General features: G+C 63.5%; 1 protein-coding gene across 2 annotated transcripts; it reads right to left on the bottom strand.

Annotated features, from left to right (window-relative positions):
- Positions 1 to 568: 568 nt before the first annotated feature.
- On the bottom strand, positions 569 to 17248 carry LAMC3 (laminin subunit gamma 3). Of its 2 annotated transcripts, none has more exons than XM_072025153.1 (28): positions 16798 to 17248; positions 12757 to 13061; positions 12457 to 12587; positions 11745 to 11911; positions 11209 to 11397; positions 10681 to 10798; positions 10502 to 10600; positions 10092 to 10228; positions 8781 to 8894; positions 8319 to 8517; positions 8006 to 8112; positions 7592 to 7810; positions 6160 to 6348; positions 5816 to 6061; positions 5347 to 5500; positions 5115 to 5257; positions 4854 to 5032; positions 4636 to 4774; positions 4244 to 4449; positions 4029 to 4105; positions 3752 to 3886; positions 3438 to 3582; positions 3155 to 3313; positions 2826 to 2928; positions 2516 to 2715; positions 2286 to 2432; positions 2011 to 2110; positions 569 to 1527 (listed from the first exon to the last, which is right to left on the bottom strand). In XM_072025153.1, exons 1-28 carry the CDS (start codon positions 17168 to 17170, stop codon positions 1277 to 1279), a joined length of 4731 nt encoding a protein of 1576 aa, XP_071881254.1. In that variant the 5' UTR covers positions 17171 to 17248; the 3' UTR covers positions 569 to 1276. The 2 variants fall into 2 exon arrangements, with proteins under 2 accessions (XP_071881254.1, XP_071881255.1); XM_072025154.1 differs by having other exon boundaries at positions 3155 to 3316; positions 16798 to 17246.
- Positions 17249 to 17479: the final 231 nt, after the last annotated feature.

Raw genomic sequence — 17479 nt, forward strand, 5'->3', positions numbered from 1 at the left:
GCAACCCAGTGCTTCAGGAGCCCCAGCACCCCAGCTCAGCTGCGCTGAAAGCCAGCACGGGCCCAGCCTGCAGTCCTCCCGCTGTCTCACACGCAGGTGGATGGGCAGCTGTGTGCTATATTCGGGATTTTTAGCGGATACAGCTCTAGGCAGGCGTCACCAGCTAAAAAAATAAAAAAATAAATAAAAAAAAAAAATTAAAAAAAAAAATCAGTTCCAGGAAGAGCAGGAGGGAGGATGCTGCGTTTTCAGCAGCAGGCGCGAGGCAGAGGCTTGACATTTCTGTTGTGTGTGATGATCATGGCGTGTAATTGTCTTCCCAGGGAGGTGGTGAGCGGCTGCGGCTCCCTGCCTCTCGGCCCAGCCGCCTCACGCTGCTCTCGCTGCCTCCTGGCTTTGCTTTTGCAGAGCTGGCAGCGGGCTGTAGGAGAGGAGCCCCCACCACTGCCCTCCTGCAGCTCGGGCACCCCAACTCAGCTTTTGTGCAGGTAGGAGGGAGATAGGTTTGCTCGGGTAGGAAAATCCCTTCCAGAGCCCTGGACCCACAGGAGATGGCACAGAGAGAAGGTCTGTGGCAGCGGTTTTACAAAGAGCGTTACACAAGACTTTAGCAAGCCTGGTTTCCAGCACCGTGAGTGGAAGAGCACAGGTAAAGCGAGTTAAAAAGTGAACTGTGCTCCAGCCGGGGGACTCGCTTCTGACCTTACAGGCGTGACTTTGCTGTGCCAGCACCACCAGTGCAAGGGGGGGGAGCTGAACCTAGCTCCACTGCCTGCCCAGTCCCATCGAGCAGCCCACGCATGGCAGGGTGAACCACCCGGATGCCTTTCCTTTACAGGCAACACAGCCACTGACCTCCGTGCCATGCAGTGGGAGGGACACCAGCAGGCACTGGCCGTGTCCAGCTGCTCCCCATCCGGCACCAACAGCAGGATGCAACAGGCAGAGGATGCCCCCATCTGCCAGGTTAAGGGCCCGGCTTTGCTTCTGCTCAGCCCCACTTTTGCTCTCCCTGCTGTGAGCTCCCTGCTCTGGGGAAGCCAGCAAGCTGTGTGCCCTCCCGAGAGCTCAGGATGCTGAGGATCACTCGGGATGCTGAGACTGAACCAGTGTGGGTGAGTACCCGGGGGTGATATTGTACCGAGGGCAACATGCAGAGCAGCAGGAGGGAGCGATGCTGGTGAGGGCAGGTGTCCTTTGCTCTGCCAGTCCCTATTGCAGGGGGGCACAGAGGTGACCGGGGGGGGGGGGTGTCGGGGCAGCAGCCAGCGCCCTGTCACTGCCACTCGGAGCAGCCCTCGGGGAGGCTCCGCAAAATGTCCTCCAGGTTCTTCTTGTCAGCCCGGATCTCGGCCAAGTCGCTCTCGAAGGCTTGGATCTTCTCCTGCTGCTGCGCCGCCTCCTGCTGCAGCCGGCTCAGCCGCTGGGCCAGGGCTCCCGGCGCGGCCAGGCGCAGCCGCAGCTTCTCCAGCTGCAGCCTCCCTGCTCCCAGCGCCGCCTCCACCTGTGTGCCCTGCTCCAGGTCGCCTGGATGAGGGGAAGGATGCGGGTGAGAGGCAGAGAGCTGGGCAGGAGAGGGGCTGGTCCTGCTCCAAGGGATCTGACCCTTGGCAGGAGGCAGGTGGAAGGGAGTGGGTGCAGCGGGGCATGGAGGTAGGGCGGCTTCCAGTGATCACAGGTTAAAAAAAAATTGGTTTGTGGCTCCAGGCAGGGCCCAAGCACATCTTTCCTTTACGTGTGTGTGATGCTTTCCACCCTTTAAGCCTGCCTGCTCCTCCTGGAGATGCCAAGGGAGATCAGCATCCCCACACCAGGCACGAGCACTTTGCTCTGATCCTGCTTTGCTCAGCAACCCCTGGTTTGCTCTGCACAAGGGCTTTCTCTGACACGACCCCTGAAGAAGCTTTGCCAAAACCCAGAGCTATCTCCAGCGTGGAGCATCCAGCACAGATGGACAGTGCTGTCCCCAAGCCCAACAGGGGGCCCAAACCCGCTCGCGCAGGGTCTCACCGAGGCTGCTCAGCAGGTCGTTCAGGGTCTTGATGTCCTTCATCAGCGAGCTCCGGGCTTCCTGGAGGCTTTTGGCCATTTCACTCACCTCTGTCCCCACCTTACAACACAGACACCAGGATCAGGGGTACAGATAACCCTTAGCCAGATCCCAGAAACAGCCCCAAGGCGTTCCCCACGCTTTGTTGATCCCGATTCTCTGGGCTGCAGACAAACCCCTCCTGGCTTTGGCTGGAGACAGGAGGACACAGCCAGCCCCAGGGGACCTGGCTCACCTGCTCTGCTTCCTCCAGGCCCCCCCTGAGCTCCTCAGCCATGCGCTCCTGCCGGGCGAGCTCCCGCTGGGTTTCATTGGCACGCATGGCGAGCTGCACGGTGTGCTTGTGAGCCTGCTTGCTGCCCCGCAGCACAACCTGTGCCCTCTGCAAAGGGACAGAGATGGGGACAGTCACCTGGGGACACCCAGGGGGTCCTGCTCCCCGCATTCACATCCCTCCGCTCAGACCTTAGCGCTCTCCCCAGCGACTTGCTTGGCCTCCCCAGCTGTCCCCTTGGCTGCGGTGGAGACAGACAAGGAGTTTCCCAGCATTTTCTCTGCCTGTTTGATCTTCTTCTGGGCCTCCACCATCGTCCTGTCCCGCACATGCGCCATCCTCCTGCTCAGGGCAGCCTGGCCCTTCCGATGCCCCAGCACCTTCCTCATGCCTGCAGGGAACACCCCGACCCCATCACTGATCCAGCCCTTTCTCTCCTCGGGCTCCCAGCACAGCAAGAGCCAGGCTGTGACCAGGGGTGCTCTGGCAGGAGCCTTTTACCTTCCAAGCTGGCCAGGAGGGACTCCGTGCCGGAGAGCGCAGCTTTCCCTCGTGACACTGCCGAGGTGGCCAGGCTGCGGGCAGAGCCAGCTCGGTCCCGCAGCTGGAGACACAAATGAGGTTGGGGAAGGGACAAAGAGCTGCGCCCAGCTCTTTATGGGTCCCAAAACACCCACTGCTGCAGCAGAGGGGCTGGGGCTCCCCAGCCCCCGTTCCCCGGGTGGGAGGCAGCAGAGGGATGCACCCTGCGTGCCCACAGCCCCCCCTGGCACAGGGGGTCCCCATGGCTTATTTCACGAGGACATCCCCCGCGGGTGAGCAGCGATTACCTGCGTGAAGCCACGAGTCCCCTGCAGGTCCCGGCGCAGCCCAGCTGCCAGGGTGCGGGACGCCGCGATGGCTCGCTGCGCCGACAGCTCCTGCGTGCCCACCGCCTGCTCCAGCACCCCCAGGTCCTGCACCAGGGCTCCAACCTGTGCCATCAGTGCCTGCTGCGAGGCGACAGGTCCCATCGGCTCCATGAGGGCATCTCCCAGCCCGGGAGGAAGAATTAGGCAGGGATACAAGCAGGAGCCTTGAGCTGCTCCCCGGTGGGAGCTGGGTGCTGCTCACCTGCCCTGGAGCAGCTGCCTGCAGGAGCTTCTCGGCCATGTCCGCGTTTGCCTGCTGGATGGTGGCAAGAGCCCTCCTGGCCTCCGCTGCCACCTCCACCATGCCAGTGCCCAGCTCCTCCTGCGCCCGCTGGATTTCCTCGTACCTATGGGGACAGGATGGGGCCCTGCAGCATTTCAAAGGCACCGGTGGCTGCTTGGGATCTGGGCATGGGGGAAAGGGCCTGAAACACCCCCAGCACAGAGTGCCGCCACGACCAAGTCCTCCTGCCCCTGACGGGCAAGGGGCTGTGGTGTCCTGCTGCCAGCCCTCACCCGGCCTCCAGCTCACGCTGTGCTTCCCACGCCGCTCTCCCTTCCAGCAGGCCCTGCAGGAGCTCGTGGCTGGCTTTGGACACATTCAGCGCTCTCCCGACCATCGCCTCCACCTGTGCCATCGCATCCCTGTGCCTGCAGGGAGAAGGGCACCCAGAGAGGTGTCCTCTGGGGAGGAGAGGCCACCCCACATCCCCCAGCCAGGCAGGCAGCCTCCTCTGTGTGCCAGCATCACAGCGCCAGGCTTGCAGTGCCATGGTGCAGGATGCCCCCGTACCTCTCAGCCAGTGCCCGTGCCTCCAGCGCCAGGCGGCTCCAGTTGGTGGGCTGCGGGGGGATTTCCTGGGGAATCTCCTTCAAACGCAAGGAGAAGCAGTGAGACCCCGAGGCTACACTCACGGGGACCCCAGGCTTCCCCTCTCACCCCTCCTGTGCCACTGGCATCCCACCCCAGCCCAGCCACCAGTCCCCGGAGCCTCCCGAACCCCGCACCGTGGCAGCCAGGGTGTCGGCAGCGTGCAGCACCTCCCGCTGCGCTGACTGCAGCACGGCCCCGATCTCTGACAGCAGGACGCACGTTTTGGGGTGTCTGTGGTCGGAGCAGCCGCTGGCCTGGCTGGCATTGCTGAGACGGCCCCGTGCGGTGCTCAGCACCCCCGCCAGCCGCCCCACCTGCATGGAGAGCACGGCCCGGGCACCTGCGGGCAGTGCATGGAACTTTTGGGTGCCTGCATGCGGCATCTCCACCCTGAGCCTGAGCACCCCCTCTGATAAAAAGGGAAAAGAGCCCCTCCTGGGCAACCCCCCCAGGGGCACAGCGTCCCTGCAGGGGTGACAGGAGGCTTTCTGCTGCCCCCGTGCTGGTGGCAGGTGCTGCCCCATACCTTGCAGGAGGTGCCTGCCGGGCAGCCCGTCTCCCCGGGGCGCATCACCCAGCACCAGGGACTGCCCCGAGGGGACATCACAGCCTGGGGTCTGCAGCCGTTCCTCCATCTCCTGCAGCTTCGCCTTCAGCCGGTCAGCCTGTGGGCGAGATGTGGGGCACGGTGACACGGCACGGGGACCGGGGCACCTCACCGCCTCGGCAGGGCGCGGGCCGTACCCCGTCCTTCACCAGCCCGTAGCAGGAGGGGCACGGCAGGCAGCGGGAGCTCGGCGGGTCGGGGAAGAAGTTGGCCTGGCACTGCTCGCACTTGTAACCCACAAAGCCGGGGCGGCAGACGCAGGTGCTGTTCTCGTGGCACTGCGGCGTGACGGAGCCCAGCGGGGAGCAGTTGCAGGCTGCAACGGTGACAGGAAGGCATCACACTGCGGCTGCCAGCCCCAATTTTGGGACCGAGGTGGTGTCCCCTGTTCCGGTTACCTCGGCAGCCCTTGGCAGAGAATCCGAAGAAGCCGTGGTCGCATCTGTCGCAGCGCAGCCCCGTGACACCCGGCTGGCAGGAGCACTGCCCCGTCAGCGCGTGGCACCCGCTGTCCCGCGACCCCGCCGGGTGGCACTCGCAGCTGGCACCGAGGAGCGGAGAGCGATGAGCAGGCAGCAAGGAGCAAGAGCAGGAGCCCCTGCTGCCCCTTTTGTCGTGCCCCACACGCACCTCTTGCAGCCCACGGTGGGTTGCAGCCCATAGTAGCCGGGCTGGCAGAGCCCGCAGGTCCTGCCCGTCACGTGCGGGAGGCAGCGGCACTGGCCCGTGCTGGGATCGCAGCCCTCCGGCCCCGGGGCTGAGCCATTGGGGTTGCAATCGCAAGCTACGGGAGATAAAACACTGCTTACATCCCAATAAGGGGCTGTCGGGTGAGACAGCAGGAATAGGGGCTGGGGGACGAGCCCCCTGTGCTGTAGGGGGCCACATCCCTTCATCAAATAGGGCTTTGGGGCTGAGCCCCTGCAGAGCAGGATGTCTGCGGGGAATGAGGATGGCAGTGGAGAGAGGGGACAAAAAGCCATTCCTGAGCTTTTGGGGCCAACCTGGTCCATCCATCAGCCCCTAAGCCCAGTGGGCACCCCCTCTGCCTGCCCTGCTGGGGGTGGGATGGGGGGGAGCAGGACCAAGCCATACGTACGCGCACACTTCCCGGCGGGGCTAGGGGCCAGCGCGTCCCCGTAGAAGCCCGGCTGACACTCCTGGCAGTGCTCGCCCGTCGTGTTGTGCAGGCAGCGCAGGCACCGGCCGGACTCGGTGTCGCAGTTCCCCACGGCGTTGGGGTCCACGTTCCCGTGACACTGGCAGGGGGTGCAGGGATGCACGGGGCCCCTCTGCCCCAAGGGGTCCCCGAAAAACCCATCGTCGCACAGCTCGCAGCGTTTCCCTAGGGAAGGTGGAAAAATAATTAGTGGGAGGGTCCCACTAATAATATGGGGAGGGAGCAGGGCTGCCCGCAGCCCCCCTGGCCCACCCCGGGCTCACCTCTCTGCCCCGGGGGGCAGTGGGTGCACACCACCTCCCCGCTGCCGGGCACCTCGGTGCAGGGCGAGCGGTCGGGGCACGGGCAGGGCTTGCAGTCATCGGAGCGCCCCACGAAGGGGTTGCCATAAAACCCGGGGCTGCAGCGCTCGCAGGAGGGCCCCTCTGTGTTGTGCAGGCACCGGCACTGCCCTGCGAGGAGGAAAAAGGGAGAGGTGGGTGCTGGAGGGACGCGCAGCTCCAGGCAAAGGGCCACACGGGGATTGTGTGTTCCCAACCAAACTCAGAACGTTTTCCCCTCTCTGCCCAGTCCTTGCTCTGGGGGAGGATGGTTTGTAGGGGATGAGGGGGAGCGCAGAAAGCCCCGCCACCGTGCACAGAGTCTGCTGGCGCCTGCAATAATCGACACCACATTTCTCAGCGACGAGCAGCCCTGCTTCCAGCCCGCGCGGCCCCTCTCATGGAAAACACCAGCAGGCGGCTGCGACCCAGCAGGGAGCGAGCGTCTCCTTGCGAGCCGAGCCGGTGAGTCACGGCCATCCCAAGTCAGCTGGGAGGAGGAGGAGGAGAAGGAGGAAGGATGCTCAAGGACTCGCCACCTCCAAGCAGCTGCTTTGCTTACTGGAGAGGGAGAAGAGGAGCAGGAGGGGTTGGGTCGTACCAGGCGGGTGGTGCGGGAGGGAACGGGCATTTCTCCATTTTCCCCACATTTGGGAGGAGCCGGGCAATGGAAAAGAAAGGAAAAGTGGGTGGCGGAAAGGAGTGGAAAAAAACAGCAAAGGGAAGTGTGGAGGCTGGCTCGGGCTGGCAGCACAAGGGCTGGGACATCAAAGGTCTGGCCCTGTCCCCAGGCACTGTGCAGCTGGCGGTGCCAGCCCCAGTCCGGACAAGGGGCGAATTTGCAGCCCCGCTGCTGTGTTTCCACTGGCAGGGCAGAGGCACTTGCTGAAGAAAACGCCTCTTGCAGCCCTTCCCATCCCAGCCATAAGCTATTGTTGTTCCTTTCCGCAGCGAGCCTGCCAGCGAGGGCGCCTGGGCCAGGGGCCCTGTCCGGGTACCAAACGTCTCCTTTCCAAGCTCTTCCCAGCACCGATCTCAGTTGCTGCTTCCTGCAGGGATGGACAGGCAGCAGGGCAGCATTTCATGAGCCTCTGATCTGCATTTCCCCAGAGCTGACGACCAGCAGGGCCATGAGGCCATGTGTGCCACGCAGCGAGGCTGGTGCCGGATTCGTGTGGCCACCTCCAGCTCCAGGACAATCCTCCCCTCCCCTGACTAAAGCCATCCACGTTGCTGGCAGGAGAGCAATTCAGCTTGCAAATTTCGGCCATGGTGACCTCCAGGATAGTCTCCAGCATCCCTCAGAATAAGCAGAGACAAGGATTTGTTACCCGTACATCTCACGATATGGGGCAGAGGGGCTGGGGGTGCGCACCTGAGCGGGGCTCGCAGTCCCCGTGCTGGTTGCAGGCGCAGGGCACGCAGGCGACGAAGGGGCCACCGAAGGGGACGTCCCGCTTGAAGCCGGGAGCGCAGGACTGGCAGAACTGCCCGCTGTATCCCGGGGGACACGCACACTCCTCCACCCAGCCTGCCTGCACACCCGGCCCGGGGCGAGCCGACGTGAGCCGCACCTCGCTCAGCACCAGCCTGCCTGCGAGAGGGGACAGCAGCGTGAGGCCAGGATGGCACAGCCCCAGCCCCGTCTCTCCATCCTGCATAGAAATACTCCAGACTCCCACGGGAGACCCCAAAATATCCCTGTGGGTGCCTCTTGTCCCTGTTTCAGTGCTGTTCTGCTGTCCCCAGACCATCCCAGTCCCCACAGGACACCCAAGGAGCCACCCACCTGGCCCGGTGCTCACGCGGAGGCGGAGGGCGCTCAGGTTGGAGAGCAGGCGCTGGAAGCTGAAGGCCGACAGCGAAGGCTCCGTGCCCTCCTCAGCCTCATGTAGCCTGTTGGAGAGGAGTGTGGGAGGAAGGACAGCCAGAGGGACAGCTTCCCCCCACAGGACAGCTCAGCTCCCCCACTGATGGGGCACACGGTGAAACCCCCAGGGGGTCTGGGAGCGGAGCTGAACCCCCAGCACAAGGTAGCCCTGGCAAGATCCCCAAGTGTCCCCTAAGTCACCCGAGAATCCCCAAAGCACCACGACAGGTACCTGAAGGTGACAGCCTGCTTTCCATCCCGTGGCTGGCTCTCGCTGCTGGACATGGTGACCTCCATCCCCTCGCCCTCCAGCACCAGCTGGACGCGGAGCTGGGGCACCCTGCTCTCTGTCCCAGTCCCGTTCCCCTCTGCTCCCAGCAGCAGGGTCAGGGGCTGCCCGTAGCTGAGGTGCTGGTTCTGCAGAAACTTCTCTGCAAGAGGAAAGAGGAGGAAAATCTGAAGGGCGTGGATGTACCCATGTGGATGTACCCGCGACGTGCCCATGATGCCGGGTGGGAACAGTTCAGGAGCCCCTGGCACGGTTCTGTTCCCACCAGAATCAACAGGAGGTGAAGCCTGGTCGCCCTCCTGCAGCAGGGCCAGCTCCAACCCACCCAGTTCAGCAGTAGGTTGTCTCACGAGAGAACCGGGGGGGCCCAGCAGCAGAGCAGGACCCCAGGAGCCCAGCACGTACCTGGTGCAAGAAAATCCAGCGGCTCCTCTCCATCCCACTCGGCGCTCACCTCCCCAGCAGCCCAGCGCAGAGGCACGGCCACGGCACCCGCTGCTGCCGCCCAGCCCTCCAGCCCTGCAGGAAGAGCACAGCGGTGGTGCAGGGGCAAAAGGGAGTGGTGAAACCCCCCGTGTGCCCAGCACCCCAGGGTGCTGCTTTTCGGGGCTCCATCCCTGCCCCTGAACCTCCCCAGGGTTTCGTAAGGAGCCAGCGCTTTGCAGCACCCTGCTCCGCTCGGGCTCTGTGCTCTCACGGCAGCCCTCGCTGTCTCCTCCCCATCTGTTTGTTTTCTTAGATTCGGAGGAAATTGTTATCTTTCAACTTTTGCCCCCCTGCCTGTGCTGCAGTCCAGAAGTTACCGTGGGCTGGAGAGCACAGGAAGCACAGCGAGGCGGCCGTCATCGCGTTACCTTGGTTCCCTTCGGAAACGGGTTCAACTCTCCCCCACTCCCGGTGATTATTTATTTCTGGCACCCCCGGGACAAACACTTGGATGTTTCCCCCCCCGGATATCAAGAGGGCTGCCCTGGATTATCAAACCACCCCTGTCTGGGCTGCTGGCCCCTCCACGCAGCACAGGAAACCTCCGGCTGATCCGGCCCAGCTGCAGCTTTGGGAGCGTTTGGGGGAGCTACGGGAGCACCGATCGCTGCCACCCGGCAGCACCGAGCCCTGCAGCCTGGCCCCAAGGTTTGGAAAAATCCGTCCCTAAACGAGCAGCCTGGCGAGACTGCTGCAGGAAGGAAGCGGGGAAGACGCGGCACAAAGCCTGGCTCCTCTTCAAGGCTGTGCAAGACAGCAGGACAGCAACCGGCAGCGGGGCTTAACTGCAAACGGGATAAAGGCTCGCTGTCCCCACAGCACTGGGGTGTGGGTGAAGCACCCCACAGCAGGTGCCCGTAGGTGCTGGTGGTGGTGCCGAGGCGTGCCCGTGCTGCACGCGCCGTGCTGCGCGGCAGATGGCAGGGTTTCCCTGAGCATCCCGCACGCACGCAGCTCCGGCAGCCACGCACAGCCCTGGCTGGGAAAATCCCCCCCCCTGCTCCATCCTGGCTGCAGGCAGGGAGAGGAGAGGGAAAGGGGAAAAGTTCCCACTGGGTTCTGTCCTTTTAATTTTTATCTATCTGACCCATTTTTTATTTTTTTTTTAAGGTGTTCCTGTAGTGTGCCAAAGCAGCTGTGCCCAGCCCCAGGAGCACAACAGGATGGAGAAATGCCCTGAGAAGCCCGGGCCCTTGTGGAGCTGGGGCCCCCCATTTTTTGCCCTGGTACCTCGGCTGAAGTCGGAGCGCACGTGGGTCACCTCGTAGCCGGTCGCTGCTGTGCAGACAGCCGAGTGGCCGTAGCAGAAGCAGCTGGTGCAGCCGGCGGGGTTGTGGGGCTGGAGGTTAAACCAGCCGGGCTGGCACCTGGATATGGGGACAAAACATATGGCAGGGGCAGGGGACCACAGTGGTGGCAGCTCCAAGTCAGCCCAGTCCCAGTGATCCAGAGGGATGCACCCCCAGCCTCCATAAGGAGCGACCCCACAGGATTTCCACTGCAAATCCCCCCGCAAGGGGCTGTGTTTAGGGGCTGGGGAAGCAGCGATGCCCCACAGCAGCAAAGATCCCTACTCTGCACTGACCCCAGCCTGGAAAGGGGCCACGGTCCCACTCCCACCCCCGTGCCGCGGTGCTGACCTGTTGCAGAGGTGCCCCTCCACCCTCTCCTTGCAGGCGCAGTGTCCCGTGTTGGGGTCGCAGGTGCCCACGCTGCCAGCGGGGTCGCAGGCGCAGGGTCTGGATGGGGTGAGATGAAGACGTGAGACGATCCCCGATCCCATCCCGTGCCCCCCAACCACGGCCGGGCTCCCCCTCACCTGCAGCCCCCTTGGCTGAGGCTGTGGTAGCCGTCCCTGCAGCGCTCGCACTTCCAGCCCGTCACGTTGGCCTTGCAGGTGCAGGTCCCCGAGCTGTCACACTGGGGATGCAGGGAGCCTGCGGGGACCCGGCCAGCCTGAGCGATCCCCAGATCAGGGGAGACCCAGGGGGGCGACAGGGGGACCTTGTTCCTGAGGCCAGGCTCGGTGACGCATGCTATGGTGAGGAGCCTGCCCTGGGTAGGGTGGATTAACCCTCTTGGGGTGATGGGGGTGTGGGGAATCAGCTTTGTATGATCTGGAAGCTGCACAGATCCCTGCAGGGCAGTGGGCAGATGGGGAATTATGGCCACATTGACTCCTCGGGGCATAAACCCCTACCTGAGCCTTTCCAGAGTCCCACCCCATCCCCGAGCTGAGCCTGCCCAAACCCGGTGGTACAACACCGCTGGGACAAGCACAACGGGACATCCCCAACCAAACCCTTCCCTCCCACACCTTCCCCGTGCCCAGCAGCACCCCACACACCTGCGGGGTGGCAGTGGCAGGGCTGGCAGGCGGCCTGAGGCTCCCAGCGGTAGTGGTTCTGCCGGCAGCGCTCGCAGCGGGGCCCGGCCGTGTTGTCGCGGCAGTGGCGGCAGTGCCCCCCGTGCCCGCTGCTCCGGAACAGCTCCGGGTCGTAGAAGCACTCCTCCGAGCGGCCACTGCAGTTACAGGCTGGGGGGGAAGGCAAGGAAGGGGATGGTCAGCAAAGGCTGGGACCCCGAGGGCCACGGGGATGAGCCCTGGGGGTGGGTTGGGGTGGAGGGGATGCTCGGCGCAGCAGCACGAGGTATTGATGGTGCTCAAAGTGTGGCACCGTGGCACGGCACCGCACTTGGGGCTGATGGCTGCAATCATGGGGTGAAAAAATGCTGCGGGGTCCTTGGGGTGATGCTGTGAATGGGGGCCCTGGGGTGCAAATCCACCCTCCCTGGTTGCAGCAGCCGTGCAAAACGCTGCAGGCGCTTCCTTCCCAGCGCAACCACGCCACCAGCCTGTGCGCAGCCCCCGGTGCCACTCACGGAGACACTCGTTGGCGGCCTCGGCGGTGCCGCGAGCCCAGGGCCGGTCCTGGTAGAAGGGCTGGCAGCGCTCGCAGTCGGTGCCGGCCGTGTTGTGCTGGCACACGCACGCCAGCCGTCCCGTCTCGTCCGGCGCGCACTCGCTGGCGTGGCCGTTGCATTTACACCTGTGAAAAGACCCCAGCATGGGGACGAGCTGCTCTGAGCACCAGTACGGGATGCAGTGGGGCACTGCCCACGCTGCTGGGGCCGTGGGGCAGTGACAGCTCGGGTTGTGCTCGCACCGAGGCCGCCCGCCTTGTCCCTGAGGTGCTGCCGGCCCGGCCAGCTGGGAGGTCACACGCTGAGGGTGGCCCATGCGGGACGCTAACCAGCTCCAGATGCTGGAGCCCAGGAGGGGCAGAAAGCAAAGAGGGCTCCCGGCCAGCTGGGAGCATCCCTGGCCTCGCTGCCTGGGGGCAGGCGGCTCGCACCGGGGTGGAGCGTGGTGTCTGATGGCCATTTCCTAACCCCCTGCCCAAGGAAAGGCACTCGCCAGCACTGCCAGCTCCAGTTTGCAGATGGAGAATCTGTGTTCCCATCTAAATAATTTGCCCCAAAAATGCAATTAAACAAGGCTGAGCTGGGGAGCAGCTGCCACAAGCCCCACACACGCTCCTGGGACAGTTTCCAACCCTGCAGCCTTGTCCCATCCCGCCTGGCCACCCCTCACCTGCCGCCGACGGAGAAGTCGGAGATGGCGTAGTAGTACGACTGCAGCACCTTGGGGTCCTTGAAGATGTCGTCCCCAAAAGTATTGAGGCGGTTCAGGGAGATGAGCAGGTCGGTGACGGTCACCCACTCCTGCAGGGGACATGGGGAAGGCGTCTTGGAGAGGGGTCGGGGCCACCAGCTCCCCACCCCAACCAGGTCTCACCCAGCACCCCTCCCATCCGGGGGGCACAGAACAACACGGATTCTCCCCCCCCAAACCCCGGTGACCCTACACCCACCCCTCTCCCACCCCAAGCACCTGCAGCGCGGGGCTCCCGTCAAAATTGTAGGCGCTGGGCCGGCCCTCGAGGGTGGAGAAGGCCACGTTGCCCCCGCTCAGGGGGGAGATGTCGCTGAATTCGTCGGTGCAGAAGGCCACCTGCTCGTCCTCGCCCGGCCTCAGGTAGTGCCTGGGCTGCTTGCCGTAGGTCTTGAGGCAGGACGCGCTGTAGTACTGGAAGGGCACCCAGGGCCCGTCGGCACGGCCACGCTTGTAGATGGCGAAGCTCTCGGGGCGGCTGGTGTGGAACTTGAGCCGCACGTAGGTGATCTCGTAAGCTTTGCCTAGGGAAAGACCCCCCCCGCCCCCCCAAAGCACCGTCATCGTCTCCTGCCCCGTTGGCACAAAGGTCTCCAGGAACAGGGGCAAAATCGTCCCAGTTCCCTGTCCCGTGCCCCTCTCCTCACCGCAGTGGTAGGGGAGCACCCAGAGGGGTTGCACGGCCCCATGGTGCTGGTCCCAGCGAGCACACCCCCAGCCCGCATCCCCTACAATCGCCGTTTCCACCCGAAACCCACCCGTTTCCTCCCCGTCTGCATCTCCGGAGGCACAAAGAGCTGCACCATGCAGCAGAAAGTGGCAGAATTTGCTTTCCTCCTGCCCAGCTGCCCTTCACCACCTTCTGCTCGATGCAGCCCTGATCCTGCCCAGCCCCAAATCTCCTCCCGCCCCCTCTGCAGCCTCCTGGTCGCTGCGTGGAGGCTTTGGGAAGGTTGCGTGGGCCAGGAGATGGTGCAAAGCCGGGGTCTGCCCAGCAGCTGGGTGGGAAGAATCAGGCCCCCGGCACTCGTCAGCATCTCCAGAGCTGCACTGGGGACAGGATGGAGAGGCGGAGAGGGTCAAGGCCGGTCCCTCTCCAGGGAGCTGCACGCCGGGGTCTGGCACTGCTGCTGGCTTTGCTGGGCTGAAGACAAAGAGAGGATGCCAGTCCCTAGAGTGGCCGGCACAGCTCTGAAATCACTTGAAAGTCTTACCAAAAGGGGGGAAAAATATACCAAAGCGAACATCAGAACCGTTTAATTGCCAGAGATGAAGGAGCGGCTCAAAGACTGGATTGCTCCATAACAGCGCCGCTCCTGACAGTGCAAAACAATTAGCTGCGAGGTTTTGGCTTTATTTGAAAAGATAATGAGTTGGGAATGTTAGAGGGGTTATTCCGGGACTAGGAAAACAAGCCTTTAATTGGGCCCATATGAATTCTGTCGCATATGTACCGCGATTTGGCTGTGGGGGAGCCAAGCCAGCCCCGGCTACCGGCGCTGGGGAAAGCAGCTGCCTCCCATCAGGGATGCGGGGGGACACAGGATTAAAGGGAGGTGACCACGGCTGGGAAGGGGATGGAACAGCACGGCCAGGCTACCCCATTGCCTCTCTGCTCCCCTGCACCTCTCCCCAAACCTGCCAGGCCCTGGTCTCGCTGATGGTTGTGGGGTGCCCCCTGCCCCAGACCCCGCGGGGAGCCCCAGCGGGCGCCGGTTCCCAGACAGCGCGGCCCCGGGGGACGCCTACCCAAACAGAGGGGTCGGGGCAGTCACCTCGCCGAGCACTTTCCTCTGGGAGAGGGCCGGAGCTGGGAGCTGTGTCAATAAACAGCCCCTGCCCCAGGCGGCCCCGCTGCAGGGAGGGGGACGGGAGGGCCAGGGGGGCCAGCTCGGGGTCTGGAGCTGGGGCGGAGAAAGCTCGCTGCAGTTGTCCTGGCTGAACGCGTGATTTCTCCAGACAATCCCTTGAATCAGCCAAATTGTGATCGCTTCCTCCCAAGAAATCCCAAACACAGCCCGTGACCGCAGGCTGGATGTCACTTTCCTGCTTGGGAAGGTTGGGCACAGCCCGGAGCTGGGCGCGCCGTGGGATGGGGACACCATGGGATGGGGACACGGGTGGCCAAGGGAGGGGATGGGCACCAGGACTCCCGTGTTCCCCTCTCAGTTACTTTATCTCCAAGCAAAGTGGTTGCTCGCCTCCTCTAAGGATGAAATTATAGCTGGTGAAATGCTGGGGGTGGGAGAGCTTGGAGAGGAGCTCAGGGAACAGCCACGTCCCCTTGTGCGCCCAGCCACCCCCAGCCCCAGCTCCAGGAGGCTCAGATCCCGTAAGAAAATCAACACCAGGGCCACGGACACGAAGATGCTCCCTACCCCAGGCACACCTACAACCAACATCCACACTCGGGGAGCTGCCGAGGAGCCACCCGAGGCGCTCTGCTGCCTTTTGCCTTCGCAAGCCTGCAGATATTTTGGGTTCCTCCCTGCCAGGGGAAACGCAACAGCCACAGGCAGTTGAGGTTATTGATCTGCTCGGAGGCCTGAGCACCGTAACGGCACAGCTGAAGCCTTGCCGAGAAGCGAGATTTAAGGGAGGATAATCTAATTAATGCCAATCAACAGCCTACAGGTAAACACACGTCTCGTCCAATTCATTCCAAACCCTGTTTAATAAGCTCCCCAGGTAATGGTGCTGGGGGCCCTACAAGGTGCCTGGTCACGTCGGAGTGGGACAAACGGGCTGCTGGGGACACGCCACGTGGGTCACAAACCCCTCACAGCAGCCATGGGTGCGAGGATGTGTCCAGGGCCATGTCCCAGGGGTGTGGGGCTGGGCTCGGTACAGCTTTTGGGGCTTTTCCTCCATAACCCAAATGAAAGCATTAAAACAACGAGAAAATCGTCTGCAGCTGGGACAAGAATGGGGCCCAGCGGCACTGGGAAAGGTCAGACAGCAATGTGCTGGGCACAAAAATGGCACTTTTTAGCATAAAGAGATATACGAGGCATACAGGGAGAAGGGGCACCAGGTCTGTTTGCAGAGGGTGCGCTGGCGGGGGCTGAAGACAAGCTCGGTGCGGCATTAGGGCCTCATATGAGACCACAAAAGGCTCCATGGGGAACACGAGTGGAGGGTGCACCAGGGCTCCGCCAGCCCACAGAGGGGCTGAGAAGAGGCAGAGGGAAGGCAGAGGCTGGAAAGCGAGCCTTGAGCTTGGGGTCTGGGGCGCACAATGTGCCAGGAGCCCGCACGCTTCGGGGTGCTGAGCCAGGACCAGTGTCTGCAAGATCACCCAGACATCCTGGGGATGGCTCCTGGGGGCACCAGGGGCTTGCTCGGCCGTCCCAGCTGCATTCAGATCACCCATACCCAATTTTGGGGTGACCCCATCCTGGCTGAGGGACTGGCAGGTCCCCTCCTGCGGGGTGCGCAGGAGCAGGGCCGGCTCCTCCAGCTTCACTTCTCACACACGGTGGGGATCCCTGCCCAGCCTGGGACACAGACCAGATGTCTGCCCACACACAGGGGGCTGGGAACGGGGTGACCTCCACCCAGCCGGGCAGCTCAGCGTCACCGCAGGGCACAGACCGACCCGCCGCCACCCCCCGACCCCACACAGCGCTCGGCCGGCCCCGTTCCTTGCTTGTGCCGCTCCTGCTGCAGCCCCTCGCTACCCCCCTTCAGCATGCAGATGGCAGGAGACAGCAGAGAATGAAGATTTTACAGAGCTGGCTGGTAGCCAAGATAGTTTAGATGGCAGCAAAATGTAGAGAGGGGGAAAAAAAAAATTAAAAAAAAAAAGATAAAAACTTTTTAAAATGCCAGGCATGATCCCATAGGCTTTACGCACCCCCTGAACGTGCGGCTTGCCCAATATTTAAAACAGAGGGGTCAGATCTCAGCTGGGGAAACCTGCCGGGGCTGCGTGGTGTTTGCAGAGCTGTGACTTCCCCAGGATATATGGGGCACCCCCAGTGATGTGCTGGGATGATGGGGAACCCCAGCGCTTACCCAAAACGCAGAAGGCTCCCAGGTGAGTGGTGAGGGCACGGGGACCTGCCTGCCTCCCGCTCCACAAAAATACACGGTCTTTACAAAGAGGAACTCGCACCCCAAAAAGCGGGGGTGTGGAGCATCCCACCTCCCCCCCCAAACCAGCACCGGGCTGTTGGAGCACCACCACCTCCCACCACCACCTCCCAGCACCCGGGGGCTCAGCACCCCCCGTCCCCAAACTCCTCTTCCCTCGCCTACCCAGCCGCAGCGTGATGTTGACGGAATTTGGGTGCTGGATGCCGAAAGCCATGGACTGGCTCTGCCACCAGGTGCTCTCCTCCTGGCTGTGGAAGTCGGTGAGGAGGGAGGCGTTGTGGTGCAGCCGGGGGTCGGCGGCGTCACAGCGCTGGCACAGCTGGCTGGCGTGGCGAGCCCCCATCTGCTGGCAGTAGTCCTCGGGGGGCGAGCCGCACGTGTTGGTGGCCCAAGCGGCACGGCCAAAAGCGGCGTTCTCAAAAACGGGCATGCAGCGACGGGGCAGGCCCCGGGGGTCGTAGCAGGCTGGGGAGCCCCCCACCCCAAACCCCAGCCCCAGTAGGGCCAGCAGGCAGAGCCCCCCGGGTTGTGCCATGTCCCAGGCTCGCCTCGCAGGACGCTGAGCCTCCTCCGGCTGGCACGGTGGGAGCAGGAGGGATGGGACAAAATGGGATGGGAAGGGATGGGACAAGGCTCCCCCCCATGCCCGGCACCTCCTCTCGCTCCGAGGTCCATCTTGTGGAAGCTGCTGGGAATGTCAAAAGCTTTGCATGCGACGCTGGGCTGCGGGGTGGGAGCAACCCACACGCCACCCTGGTCCCCAGGCCGTGGGGCTGGGCACTTGAGGACCCCTCTGGCTGGTGCGTCCCCACCCCATCACTTTGGGGACGGCTGCGTTTGGGTC

Source organism: Anas platyrhynchos, chromosome 18 (genome assembly GCF_047663525.1).
Source record: "Anas platyrhynchos isolate ZD024472 breed Pekin duck chromosome 18, IASCAAS_PekinDuck_T2T, whole genome shotgun sequence".
NCBI lineage: Eukaryota > Metazoa > Chordata > Aves > Anseriformes > Anatidae > Anas > Anas platyrhynchos.